The sequence below is a fragment of the Apodemus sylvaticus genome, chromosome 10 (genome assembly GCF_947179515.1).
Source record: "Apodemus sylvaticus chromosome 10, mApoSyl1.1, whole genome shotgun sequence".
NCBI lineage: Eukaryota > Metazoa > Chordata > Mammalia > Rodentia > Muridae > Apodemus > Apodemus sylvaticus.
Window position 1 is genome coordinate 27115797 of NC_067481.1, and position 14567 is coordinate 27130363.

At 48.9% G+C, this 14567-nt stretch overlaps 1 protein-coding gene across 4 annotated transcripts in view; it reads left to right on the forward strand.

Moving 5' to 3' along the window:
- Igf2bp1 (insulin like growth factor 2 mRNA binding protein 1) overlaps nt 1–14567 on the forward strand; it is a 38775-nt gene that overhangs the window by 18591 nt on the left and 5617 nt on the right. For 3 of the 4 annotated variants that reach the window (XM_052195636.1, XM_052195637.1, XM_052195638.1), the window contains exons 3-9: nt 6882–6930; nt 7314–7365; nt 8321–8384; nt 9241–9522; nt 10255–10389; nt 12315–12437; nt 13221–13356. In XM_052195636.1, coding sequence (XP_052051596.1) covers nt 6882–6930; nt 7314–7365; nt 8321–8384; nt 9241–9522; nt 10255–10389; nt 12315–12437; nt 13221–13356 — 841 coding nt within the window. The remainder of the gene's footprint in view (nt 1–6881; nt 6931–7313; nt 7366–8320; nt 8385–9240; nt 9523–10254; nt 10390–12314; nt 12438–13220; nt 13357–14567) is intronic. The other variant, XM_052195639.1, reaches the window with a different exon arrangement.

Here is a 14567-nt window from a genome sequence, read left to right on the forward strand (position 1 = left end):
GGAAGAGCAGCCGGTCTTAGCTGCTGAGCCATCCTCTCCAGCCCTCAGCCCTTCAGCTAAGCTCTTTTGCTGCATTCAGTTATATCAGCAAAACCACCACTAGTCTGGTATTTATTTTAACTTAGGAAATGCTACTTGGTGAGCCATGGGCCACAAGGCTTCATCAACACATCAGGCGAGTGCCCTGTCAGTGAGTTGCAGCTGCAGCTCGATATTTCCTCATTGCCTGGGGCAGTGAGAGAGACACCTTCAGGCTTCCCTGAAAACGTGGACTTCACTCACCTCAAGTTTGGTGTGTGGATGTGTGTGAGGGCCTTAACTTTGGCTTTATGGGTGGGTCTGTTTTGAAATTCTGCACAAATTGCTTGTATTTTTTTCAGTAGAGAGTATTTTTTAGCTCTTACCATATTCCTGAAAAGAAGAAAAGCTAATAGTGCCTTAGACCATTCATGTGCGGGAAGTCCCTTTATTAAGGAAAGCTGCCTATAGGGAGACCGGCTGATCTCTGTCTGGTGACACGGTTACCTGCGATGAGCTAATCCTATACTCCTCCAGACCCCCATGTGAGGAATGGTCCCCCGGAGAGTCAAAGGCTTGACTTGACTGAGGTCACAGGCAGAGGCCGAGCTTGGCCTTGGGGTGGGGTGGATGTGAACCTCCCAGTTTAACCTTGTTTTCCAAGGAGATGAAAGTTTAGGCTTTATTTAAGACTGGAACCTCTGCAGATTAACTAGATTCTAAAATGTTACCACCGCCTTGCCCCCATCTCATCCACTGTGGTTTAAGGGAACTTCTTAACATAGGGAGGAGAAGCCATCAACGCTCCTCCATACCCACCCTGGGTATGGAGGGGAAGGGGGGCACTTTTTCAGAGAATAAGAACTTCCTAAGAGCTGGGCGGAGCACTTGGGAGGCAGAGGCAGGCGAATTTCTGAGTTCGAGGCCAGTCTGGTCTACAGAGTGAGTTCCAGGATAGCCAGGGCTACAGAGAAACCCTGTCTCGAAAAACCAAAAAAAAAAAAAAAAAAAAAAAAAAGGACTTTGTAAGAGATAGCTCAGGAGCTAAGACCACTGACTGCTCATCCAGAGGCCTCAGGTTCAGTTCCCAGCATCTGTATCGCATGGCTGCTTTGAGCGCCTGTTACTCTGGTTCCAGGGTATCTGAGACCCCTTAGCCTCATCACCTCTTCACACGGGCTCGGCACTGAGATGTGTGCAGGTTCATACACATAAGATAAACAAACAACCTTTTAAAAAGACACCTTATAATCCTTATAAGGAAAATCTTATGTCCTTAAAAGAACAGGGAGGCTCAGGAGGCTCAGTGAGGCTGAGGCAGGACGATTGTTCTGAGTTGGAGGCTAGCCTGTGCTAAAGAGTACAACTCACAGGAAAAAAAAAATGAGGGCGGTGAGCTGGGAGTATAGCTAGTATCCCAAAGCCTCGACCTCAGCACCTATCACCCTATGAACTGGACATTGTAGCACATCCTTGCCTGTAATTCCATTGCACAGAAGTTCATTTCAAAACAAAACAGAAAGATAATATCTTAATTGGTGTTTCTAATATGCTAGAAAAATGGCTTTTCAACAAAATCTAAAACTATACATCTGGAAAACTAAATCGCTTCAGGGTGGGTATAGGGAAACAGGCCTTTAATCCCAGCAGCACCCTGGATGGAGGAGGTAAGCCTGGTCTACATAATAGGGTAGCCAGGGCTATGCAGAAAACCCCATGTCTTAAAAAGCAAACTAGAAACCCAAACAAGCAAACAAAAGGAAATTAGATAGATTTTTGACTCTACTCCTGGCTTTGGCATTCAGTGATTCTGAAATGCAGACAAGATATTCACTGCATATTTTAATCTCGGGCCTGGGCTGTCAAACAAAGCCATCGATAGGTAACACACACAGCTCTATAAGACTTACCGGGCAGACACTCCTAATCTCAGCCACCCCAGCCCCACGTGTGTATACTGTGTGACGCATGTATGACATTCTTTTGCCTCTTTAAATCTCCCTAGCCTGTTTCCCCTGGCTTGTCCTCACATCCCGAGGTCTGCTCCGCAGGGGCTGGAGGTGAGTTTCCTGATTAACCATGTGTCTGCTGAGCTGCCCTCTGTGCCGGATCCCCGACTGAGGGCCAGAGCAGCAGAGGACATGGGAGGGCTGCCGGCTGTCTGCACTTAGGAGCCATTTTGGATGTAGTAACCATTGCCTTTAATGGCCACTGCTGGCAGTTCCATCTCAGGTTTAGCTGCTAGGGGTCAGGCAGTTAATGAGTTTCCCCTGCTCCTCTCTCCTTGCTGGAGCCGGGCTTGGCCCTCCAGGCACTAAGAAAGCACTCAGGTGTGCTCTTTTACCTGTAGGACATAAATTGTTCTGCGTTGCTTTGGTAGACAGGTTTATCGGGGCAGGGTCAGTGTAGCGGAGGTGGAGGAGTGGAGGACTTTCTTTCTCTGTCATTGTGAACACGCTTTTTTAGATTATGTAGTGGCTGTCACTATCCTTTTCTCCCTATTTTCGGGTCTTTAGAATGCTCTCAGGGCTTGTCGGCACTTCGCTTCCATCCACCTGGGGCAACCACGGGGAAGTGGGAGTTGTGCTCACCACCCATCAGTTCTAAGCCAGAGGTTCTCAACCTTCCTAACGCTGGGACCCTTTAATACAGGTCCTCATGTTGTACTGACCCCCCAACCACAAATTTTTTGGGGGGGGGAGTTTTGGATTTGGTTTTTTTGAGACAGGGTTTCTCTGTATAGCCCTGGCTGTCCTGGAACTCACTCTGTAGACCAGGCTGGCCTCGAACTCAGAAATCCGCCTGCCTCTGCCTCCCAGAGTGCTGGGATTACAGGCGTCCACCACCACCACCTGGCACAAAATTATTTTTGTTGCTACTCTGTAGCTGATTTTGCTACTGTTAGGAACTGTAATGTAAAACCTGTTCTGATACTCCTAGGTGACCCCTGTGAAAGGGTAGGTAGTTCTATGGATCCCCAAAGAGTTGCAAACCACAGCTTTAGAGCCACTGTAAGTCCTCAGTACACCAGCCTAACCCAGCCAGCTCTGGGCCTCTCTCTCTCTCTCTCTCTCTCTCTCTCTCTCTCTCTCTCTCTCTCTCTCTCTCATACGTGGGATGAGTAAGTTATCCAAAGGGACTGTAATGTAAGCAAGGGAATTTAGGTTACAGGTCCCAGCATCGCCCTGTGCCGTTTGGGCCTGAAAGGAATTAGCTAGCACCACACTCATGGAAAACCAGGCTTAGAAGACAAAGTTTCTGCCTTGGATGCCTCAGCCCTCCCAGGCCATGCCCCTGGGTTTTAATCTGGGCTGGGGGCTTTGCTGAAAAGGAAGTGTGGGAGGAGCCTAGAGTGGGTTCCCAGGATGGGATATGTGTGCCCTAGAGGGGTGAGGAGGGCTGCTGGGATGTCTTTCTTTCATTGGTTGGGTAGACCTGCCCTCCTCCCCTCCCTCTTCCTGGAACATTCCAGACATTCCAGCCTATCTGCCTGCCATTGCTTTCTGGATGTGGATTAACATCCTTGCAGAGATTGGATTCCACTGCTGCCACTGCTCCTGCCCTACTGAATAGACGGCCCCAAACAGTTTGGACAGGCAAGTTTTGGCCTTTGACCTGGGATTGCACTAATGGGCTGTTTCAAACTAGGCTCCTGTGCTGGGGTTGCCTTCTGCCTTGTTTCTTCCTAGGCAGGCAGCCCTCATGTCCCCTCCACCCTGAAGGATTTGCTGGGAGGAGGTATCCCGGGCTGAGCTACTCCTGCTGTTAAACCAGGGCCCTGTTCCTTGTCCCCCAGATTCTTCACCAGTCTGAACATACTTGGTGTGCCTATTTGGTTAGAAAAGGTGTTTTGTGAGAAACCTCTACAGGGGAGGTCCAAAGTTGCCTTTTGACCAATCCTTGCATCTGGTACCTGATGGAACAAGGTCTAAGGGCTCAGAAACGGGCTTGCTAGTTTCCCATGCGTGTGCGTGTCTGACACGCAGCACACCTTACACAGCTGGATCGGGCGTTGACTTTCTGGTTCTCCTCCAGTACTGTGGGTGTTGGGACTATAGGGGTTTGACACTCTTCTTACCTCTCCTGTGCAGTGCTGGGACTTGAGCTCAGGGCTTTGTGTCTGCTGGATAAGTGCTTGCACACTGTCTGTATGTCTGTCTTCCCTTCCCCTGTGACCTTCCGACTGACCTAATATCGCTTACTGTTCCACAAACTGACGTGCTTCAGTCCTGCTTTAAACTGGGATCGCCTCGGCTCATGCCGTGAGGCCCATCTGAATCTGTTTCCGATTCTCGCTGTATCTACTCTAACTTTGTTAGGTCAAGTTCACAAACCACAAAGATGTTCCACCAGGCAGATCCACCTTTCCTTTAGCTTTACTTTCTTTTTCAAGATGGGATTTCTCTGTATAACCCTGGCTGTTCTGGGACTCGTTGTGTAGATCATGCTGGCCTGCCTTTGCCTCTTGTTGAGTGCTGGGTTTGAGGAGGAAGAGGTTGGGTTAGGGTCAGGGATGACATAGCTAAAGGAGCCTTGGCCACCACTGCTCCACTCCTCTAGCTATGTCACCCCAGATTTTCCTGCTGAAGCTTGTTGATAAGGAGTTGTCATTCTGGGAATTTCAAACTAAAGTGGATCACAGAGACACCTCTGTTTTACACTAGACTCTGCTTTCATAGAGACTGCGTGGGACCACTAAGGCCAACACAGACACAGTTAGGACATTGCATTCCTTTTTGCTTGCCCCACCCCACAGCTGGATACCAGCTCCTGGTAGGCCACTGAGGGCCGAGCATACGTGACTCAGCATTATTTCACTTAGTGTACATTGCCTTCCTGTATGCCTGCGCTCCGTGTGCATGCAGTGCCTGTGGAGGCCAGAAGAGGGCATCAGATCCCCCTCGTTATAGAAGGTTGTGACCCATCCTGGGCCTGCTGGCCATTAAATCCTGCACCTCTACTCTAGAAGAGTATCCAGTGCCAGGATCTTGTCTTTGAACTAAAGGTTTGTAAAGGATCAAAGATATACAGGGATCTAAATGACGATTGACTAACACATCAAGTCAATTTAAATGTCTTAATCTCTGGGATTAAGGTATTGATTTGGGTGGTGAGCAGACTCTCTGGGCCTTAGCCCTGAACCTGCGTTCTTCAAGGAAAATCACTTTTTTCAGAGCCATTTGAAAGCTGGAATGGAGCCGGGCAGTGGTGGCGCATGCCTTTAATCCCAGCACTTGGGAGGCAGAGATAGGTGGATTTCTGAGTTCGAGGCTAGCCTGGTCTACAGAGTGAGTTCCAGGACAGCCAGGGCTATACAGTCTGGGGTGTGTGTGGGGGAGAGCTGGACCAGAGTAAGTATAGTATAGTCACCTGGGAGACAAAAGGCGGTCCTGATGCTGGGCCGAGTTAATCACTCTGGAGAACCTTCACGTTCATAGGTGCATCTAGTTACACTTTAAGGACTTATTCCAAGTCTTTACTAAGCGCTTTACAAATACTATCTAATGCCACCTACCGCCTGTGAATGGGTATTATCCCTGTGGTTCAAAGGGGGAGCCCAGGTCTCAAAGAAGTTAAGTAATCTTCTAAAATCATTGCTAATAACTGGTTTAGATCCCTAGCTGTGCCAAGGGCTTAATCACTGTACTATTATCTTCTGCAATTGTCTGCATATATTATTTCCCCTAATACAGTGTGAGCACCTGGGCCCACATTCCGCCACTTTCCTTCATTGCTGTGCCCCACCCAGCCCCGGGAGCAAAGCAGAGCTTGAAGTGGGTTCCCGTTAGAGAGGCGTTGGATTAATCAATAGTTACTGTCTTACTTGACTTTGGGTTTATTTTAAATTATGTATGTGGGTATGTAAGCAGTGAGTCAGGTGCCTGAGGTGAGCTGGGGTTCGGGCAGTTGTGAGCGGCCTCTCACTGGGGCCTGTAAAAGCCTCCTGACTTTGTGGTGATGGAGAGAGAAGTATGTGGGACTGCCGCAGCAGGCATCAGAACAGTATGTTCTGTCGATCTTTCATACCATTATGCTGAGCACATCTCATAATTCTGTGTTCTGTGTTCCTCTGTTGGGTTTATAAGGTGAAGCCTCATCTGCTCTAAAGTTTGCGTCCTTATGGGGTTGCTATGCTTTTTTTTTTTTTCCTGAGATGAGGTTTCACTATTTATTCTGGCTGTCCTGTAATTAGCTATGGACATCAGGTTGGCCTGGAACTCACAAAGATCTGCCTGTCTCTGTCCCTTAAGAGCTCAGATTAGGTCACCAAGAGTAATCACTGCTGGGCTGGAGAGATGGCTCAGCAGTTAAGAGCACTGACTGCTCTTCCAAAGGTTCTGAATTCAAATCCCAGCAACCACATGGTGGCTCACACCATCTGTAATCTGATGCTCCCTTCTGTTGTGTCTGAAGACAGCTACTGTGTACTTACATATAATAATAAATAAATCTTTGTTGTTGTTGTGTTTTTTTTTTTTTCTTTTCTTTTTCTTTCGAGACTGGGTTTCTCTGTGTAGCCCTGGCTGTCCTGGAACTCAGTCTAGACCAGGCTGGCCTCCATCTCCCGAGTGCTGGGATTAAAGGCGTGTGACACCACAGCCTGGTTTAAATAAATCTTTATATTAAAAAAAAGCTCGGATTAAAGGCACATGCCACCACACCTGGTTTAGGTTGCTGTTTTAAGGCTGGAGATCTAGCATGTGCCACACCGTGACATCAGTCCCTAGCATTGGGGAGGAAGTCACCATCCTTTGATTTTGGTGAAATAGCAAGCTGGGATGAGGAATAGAAACTGCCAGGTCATAGGTCATAGGTCTAAAGCATCTGGAATTGTCTAAGTCATTTTTTTCCTTGCTTTTCAGGAGTCGGAAAATACAGATCCGAAATATTCCACCTCAGCTCCGATGGGAAGTGAGTGTCTGGAGAAATTAATGTACAGGTTTGGTGGAGACTGGTCATAGGACCGTCTGATGGAGTTGGTTGAAATAACCAGTCTCCCCTGGGTGTGAGGTTGGGAGGGTCTCATGTTTCACTCATGCTCTGGGACAAAGGGCATTAAGGAAGTAGGAAGAGTCTTTCTAGAACTCTCTTACGGCAGAAGTCTGAATCTGCTTCTCTAGGCCCAGGGCCAGGTGTGTGCCTGCAAACACTAATGATGCCCTCAGTGTGTAGGGCCCTAGGGATGGAGCGGGAGGCAATCAAGATATCTAGTTCCTCCTCCTGGTGCCCAGAGCTTTGGGGTAAAGGGTGTTCAGCCCCGAGGATGCTCAGACACCTTTTTTCTACCTTTCCAGGTGCTAGATAGCCTGCTGGCTCAGTACGGTACAGTGGAGAACTGTGAGCAAGGTGAGACTAACAAGGAGTTAAATGGCTTCAGCACCAAGCTCCTGATGTACTCTTCTGCCTGCCTGCCTGCCTGCCTGCCTGCCTGTCTGTCTGTCTGTCTGTCTGTGTCTCCTCTGCCCACCAGTCAGCTCTCAACTTCCCTGCTCCTCCCCAGGCCTTGGGAACCATATTCTCCATCATTCAGTGAGACACTTTTCCTTCTCTTTGCCCCGCTTTCCTTTTTTTTTGTTGTTGTTGTTTCCTCTCCCTTACCCTCCTTTTCTCCACCCTCCAGCCCGTTCCAGCCTTTATTCTTCCCCTCTGCTTTTGTGTTTCTGAGAACACATGGTTTCCTATCTTCAGAACCTGCTTATTTAATTTAACTGCTTCCATCTAGTTGTCTCTGATGACTGCATTTCAATTTTTTTTTTTTTTTTTTGATTTGGTTTTTTTTGAGACAGGGTTTCTCTGTGTAGCCCTGGCTGTCCTGGAACTCACTCTGTAGACCAGGCTGGCCTCAAACTCAGAAATCTGCCTGCCTCTGCCTCCCAAGTGCTGGGATTAAAGGCATGCGCCACCACTACCCAGAAATTCCAAATCTCTTGAGCCATTGAGAGAAGGAAACTAAAAGCCTTTTTTTCCTCCTTGACATATTACCTCTGTCAATGACTAATCTCACACACTGGATGTTGCTTGTTTGCTAATTGAACTTTCCCAGGGTAAGTTGCCTCCAGTGCTGGGGTGGGGGTGGGGGGCGCAAGGGGGCGGTATTTGCTTTGCTATGCTGTTGCTACATCTGACAGCCAGACTTGACTAGCTCAGCTTCCAGTGACTGTGAAGGAGGTCCTCTGTTCTTTCACTTGTTCTTTGAGTCTGTTCTCAGCTTGGTAGTCTTGCTTACCTTGTTGACCTATAGACACGTTGGGCTTTGTCAGCAGGGCTCTGACTCTGGTGGGCTGCTCTGTTGTCTCCACAGTGAACACGGAAAGTGAGACGGCAGTGGTCAACGTCACCTACTCCAATCGGGAGCAGACCAGGCAGTGAGTACCTCAGAAGTGGGGCTGGGGAGGGGCCTCTGGGGGTGTAAGGAACTGGGTTCTTGGACCCTTGTAATACGGGAGCGATCTGGGTGGATCCAGGCAGACTGGAATGCTCAGCTGGCTTCTGATGTTGGTTTAACTAGCCCTAGGATTCCACAAAAGGCCTTTTAGGGGCGTGTTTCAGAAATCAGAAATTTCTCAGTGAAACTAATCTGCAGGGAGGGGGATGACTGGGAGAGGAGATGGCTTCTGGGCCCCTGGGAACACCAGAGTCTTGTACTGTGTTGATGGTGCCATCTTTTGGTTACGAGGGAGAACTGCCTCGTACAAAACAGGTAGATCAGAAGTGCGTATATTTCTGAGATCACAGTGGCCTCTAAATTGCTTTGGTAGCCAAGGGCGATCCTGATTTCTACCCCATTTCCAGAGCATTGTGATTATGTGCGTGGGTTACTGCAGCTGTGTCAGGTGTGATGCTGGATGGGTTAGGACCCTGGCTGATGTGTTTCTAGGTCCCTTGAGTCCCCACTACCCATACCACCACCACCACCACCACCACCACCACCACCACCACCACCACCACCACAGGTCCCAGCTCCTCAGCCCTTAGGTTCAGCCTTTACTATTCTCAGTCCTTGAAGTGATCAGAACACATGCTGTTATCAGTTGCTTCCCCTTAGTGTCTGCTCTCTCGCAGACCAGAAGGTTCCCTATGATGGCGGGTTGGCAGACAGGTGTTAGTTAGCTCCACAGTGTTCCCGGTGTGTCCCCATCTGTTCAGTAGGTGCTTTGGGTAAGGAAGGCACTTGGTGTGGTTGGCATGAGCCAGAGTGACCATTGGACTACCTGTTCCCAGAGCCATCATGAAGCTAAATGGCCATCAACTGGAGAACCATGCCCTGAAGGTCTCCTACATACCTGATGAGCAGATGGCACAAGGTCCTGAGAATGGGCGCCGTGGAGGCTTTGGGTCTCGGGGCCAGCCCCGGCAAGGGTCACCCGTGGCAGCGGGGGCTCCAGCCAAGCAGCAGCAAGTGGACATCCCCCTCCGGCTCCTGGTGCCCACGCAGTATGTAGGAGCTATCATTGGCAAGGAGGGTGCCACCATCCGAAACATCACAAAACAGACTCAGTCCAAGTGAGTATTTGGAAGGGGGCGTGGGTGCAGGGAGGAGTTGGCACTGGGGCGGCTCCTGGAAGCACACGGTTTAGGCGTCATCCCTTTGTCCATGGATCGTTGCTTTGTACTTGGATGGTCACTGTTGCCAGTGGTACCTCTGGGTTAGAGTTGGGCAAACGGGGAGACAAATTGGGGTCTGGGTTCACTGTCTCCAGAAGGAGACATAGCAGATTGCTCCAGGATACTCAGTCCTGTGAGTTGGGAGTTAGCCTTGTCGAGTATTCTGATAACAAGCTGGACAGTCTGGCTGTAGTTGTGTGTTTTTGATATAAGTCATAATTATGCCCCTACTCCCATTGTAGTACAGCCACCTGCTTTCCCATTGTTACAGATAAACAGCCATTATAGGGAAGAACAGCTCAGTTCGCATTCTTAACATACATAGTAAATCACTATCATTTACTAGTAGTTGGGAGTGTGTCTCCCAGATACATTGTTTGAAAAAGGACACTAGAAGGAGAAAAATAACTTCACAGCCACACACAGCTTGGGAGTGTCCCCATCCAGTGGCTGTGAGGTGGCCTGCATTGTCCTCTCAGAGGTGGGCAGGCCCCTTCTTGACTTTCCTCGTTCTAGACTTGACAAGCCCCATTCCAAGGAGAGTCGATTCTAGACTTTTAATTGACAAGAGGCAGGGGAAGTCTCATGGTATAGGAGACAGCTAACCAGCTTTCTCCTTGTGCTCCTCAGGATAGACGTGCATAGGAAGGAGAATGCGGGCGCTGCGGAGAAGGCCATCAGTGTGCACTCAACCCCTGAAGGCTGCTCCTCAGCTTGCAAGATGATCTTGGAGATTATGCACAAGGAAGCAAAGGACACCAAAACGTAAGATGGCTGCACTTGGGACTACTGGCACGCGGCGTTGGTTTTATTTGGGGTTGTTTGTTTGTTTGTTTGTTTGTTTGTTTGTTTGTTTGTTTGTTTGTTTTTGGCTGCACTAGGAGTGAAGCCCAGGGCTTTTCACACACAAGCCAGGCAGAAGCTTTGCTGCTGAGCCACACCCCAGCCTCTACTCACACTCATTAATAGCAACAAAACAGAGTTGCAAACTGCATACAAACATAAGAGCTGGCAGAGAAAAGCTGACCATGGTATAATTGTATACAAGGATTTATCTTTGTATAATTGTATAGAAATTTCACATAATTACAATGTTTATATTTGTATCTGTTTGTATATACACACATATATGTATATATGTGGATGTGTATATATTAGGATCTTCATAAATAGAGTATGCAGGTAAATGTTTATGTTAGCACAGAGGGTCAGGTTGAAATCCCCCTCTATGCTTTTATAAATTTTTTTGTCAATACATCTGTCAGTAAAAAGCTCCTATAGAGAGAGAAGTCACAGGGATTGAAATACAGCACAGCAGCATGTGGTAGATGCCTATGTGCTTGAGGACCTGAGTGTGGGCCCCACTGACTCAGAACAGTACTGGGGATTCACTCACAATGCTTTCCGGGTCCTTTGGTAGGACCCCTATGCAGCATTTGAGGCAGGATCACTGTACCCTAGTGAATCCTGAACTGCTGAAATTCTAGTTCCTGCTGCACCACCATGCCTGGCTTTGGTTTCTGTTATGTTTTCTTGAAAATGGCTCAGGGTGGAGAGATGGCCCAGCAGTTAAGACAGATACTGTCCTATTAGGACCAAAATTCAGATCTCCCCCGAGGAGATCGGCATTTTAATACTGAGGTGCTCACAAACCTTTGGAACTTAAGCTCCATTCGATCCAGTGCCTTACCTCTGACTGACTTCCATGGTATCTTTAACACATTTCTCCCCACAGTCTTTTAAAGAGAGTGGGTCTTCCACAGGCTGTGTGTTCATAGTCCTCTTGAGGTAGGTGATAATACATGCATCAGCACACTAAGTTTCTGTTGATTTCCTTTTTCACTTGTTTGTGTTTTGTTTTGAGACAGGGTTTCTTTGTAGGCTGGCCTCGAACTCACAAAGATCTGTCTGCCTCTGCTTCCCATGCACCACCACTGGCTAAACGGTTTTTCTTTTTCTTTTTTTCTTTCTTTTTTTTTTTTTTTTTGGATTTGGTTTTTTTCGAGACAGGTTTTCTCTGTAAAAAGCCCTGGCTGTCCTGGAACTCACTCTGTAGACCAGGCTGGCCTCGAACTCAGAAATCCGCCTGCCTCTGCCTCCCAGAGTGCTGGGATTACAGGCCTGTGCCACCACTGCCCGGCTTTTTTCTTTTTTTCTTATTCAGCTTTATTAGGGTTCGACCGGTATAATAATGTTGTGTTTGCTTGAGGACATATTGCCTAGGTTAGCCTAGAATTCCTGGACCCTCCAGCCGCAGCCTCAGCCTCAGTAGGTGGGACTGTAGGCAAATACATGCCAAGGCATTGTTTGTCCTGGGTGCTCCCTTACCTCCTTCTCCTTAGGGGTGGAGCCTGGGGCTCATGCATGGTGGACAAACAAAACAGCACTACCTGAGCTAAATCCCCAAACTCAATTGCGCATATTTTCTGAGTGTTCAGTTATATGAATTTTGATTTGTATGTGTTCTCCATTTGCCTGTTGACTGTGATCACAACCGAGTTAAAGTTGTGGCTCCCAAATTTCAACCTGTCGTCCTCATCCACCATTTTTGTTTGTAAAACACTGATCTGCTGGGTTTATAATCTGACATGTGGCTCAGGGTTTGTCCTGGGTTCGTACATAGTTGGGTAGCCATTTAGTTGGGCCTTTGTTGACATCATTGACCGAGCTGTCCCCCACTTCCTTTCCAGGGCAGATGAAGTCCCCCTGAAGATCCTGGCTCATAATAACTTTGTGGGGCGACTCATTGGCAAGGAAGGGCGGAACTTGAAGAAGGTGGAGCAGGACACGGAGACAAAGATCACCATCTCATCGTAAGTCTCAGCGGTTGCCTCCATAGCAGTGGGGAGCACAGGGTGGGGTACGAGGGACCTGCCGCTTAGCCTTAGCACCTGCCTCTGGGGACAGTTCAATCTGAGAAGTGGAGAGATCATTTTGTCCTGCTAGAGCACCCTAATACCTCCCCTGAGCCCAGCATTCTAGATACACGCATCCCCACGAAAGCCTTCAGGGGGCACCTGACTTTCCACTGTGAGGGGTGCGCAAGCCTTGGTCTTCTCAGCCCGGGCACACTGGACGGCCGCTGAAGAAGAGTGACAGGCGTGGGTTAGCTGCCTATAAACAGCCTGCTCTCCATTGCCTTAGAGCTGATGCAGAGTAACTGCTGCACAGCAGCTCAAAGGACTGCCTGCAGCCAACTGTGTCTGGCGACCACAGCCTTTCAGGATAGTTCATGTTCCCACAGACAGAATTGTGGCTATGCTGCGCTCCCTGGTTACCTGAAGGCTGGAGACACGGCTTACCTGGTTAGATATCCTGCCGGGCAGTGGTGGCTCATGCCTGTAATCCCAGCACTTGGCAGGCAGAGGCAGGCAGATTTCTGAGTTTGAGGCCAGCCTGGCCTACAGAGTGAGTTCCAGGACAGCCAGGGCTACACAGAGAAACCCTGTCTTGAAAAACGAAAGAAAAAAAGAAATTAGACATTCTGTAGAAATGCTGGAGCTGTCACTCAGTTGGTCTTTGGCCTTGTCCCTAGCTGGGGTCTGGTTCCAGTCCTGCACTGCCCACTGCTTGACATTGTCCTGATCTCTTCCCAGGCTCCAGGAGCTCACGCTCTATAACCCTGAAAGGACCATCACTGTGAAGGGCGCCATTGAGAACTGCTGTAGGGCCGAGCAGGAGATCATGAAGAAAGTCCGAGAGGCTTATGAGAATGACGTGGCCGCCATGAGCGTGAGTGAGAGGCAGCACCGTCCGCGTGTGTTGCTGGGAGTTGAGTCTAGGCCTTGGAGAGAGGCAGAAGTGACAGCTGTTAGCTGCATCCCAGGTTCCTCTTGCACCCTTCTCTGAACTTAACAAGAGCAGCAGCAGGCAGGGCGACCAGCACAATCTTGAAGAATAGCTTAGGAGAGGAGTTTACTTGTTTTGTGTGTATGCGCGTTTCCCTGTGCATATCTCAGGACATCTTGTATATCCTAGCTTCCCACAGAGACTGGAAGAGGGCATTGGATTCCTTGTAACTAAAATTATAGATGGTTGTGGGTCACCATGTGGGTGCTGTGGTGTCCCTTTGGAAGAGTAGCCAGTGCCCCTAACCACTGAGCTGCCTTTCCAGCCCCTCAGTTCATGCTTTTGGACTTAACTCATCTAAACTTGTTTTTGTGGTGCTGCTGCTGCTGGGGATCCGACCTGGAGTCTTGAACCTTGTAGGTGAAGTCTCTTGTTGGAGTGGGTGACTGCATTAGCTCACAAGGGCTCACTCATCACGTGGCTGCCGGGTTGGGGTTGGCGACAAATTCTTGGATTTCCTGGGTTCTATACTTACACAGTACTGTATAGTATGTAGGCTGGAACTGAAGTCAGTCCTACCTTAGCCTCCCCAGTGCTGGGCTTATAGGCATGCGCCACCACGCTCCGCTCATAGGGTCTTCCTTTCTTTTTTTACTGTGTGTGTGGGGGCGGTTAGGCGGACATATATGTAGAGGCCCGAGGAGGAGATTAGGTGTGGTCTTCCTATTTCATTTAGACATGGCTTTTACCCAACCTGGAGTTTGGTGGGTGACAGCAAAACCCGGTAATCTGGTCTCTGCCCTCTAAACTCCACCAGGCTTAGGGTCATGTGTGGTTCTCTGCTGCTGTTTATATTTGGATGTTGGTGTTACATTGAGACAGGGTCTCAGGGGCCCTCCGGGCTGACTTAGAACTTAATAAGTAGACCAGGTTAGCCTCTGACTCAGATTCGCCTGCCTCTGCCTCCCAGTGCTGGCCTTTATTCTCACTGTGACAGCCTCAACTTGATCTTTGAGTGGAACCTGGAGATAGCAGAAAGGTTCAGAACTGCTGTGGGTTCAGAACTACTTGGGCCCCCAGATTCAAAGGAAATGTTCTCTCAGCTTCTCATAGAAGGGCGTCACACGCAGGTGATGAGCCTGGTGTGCTCTGTC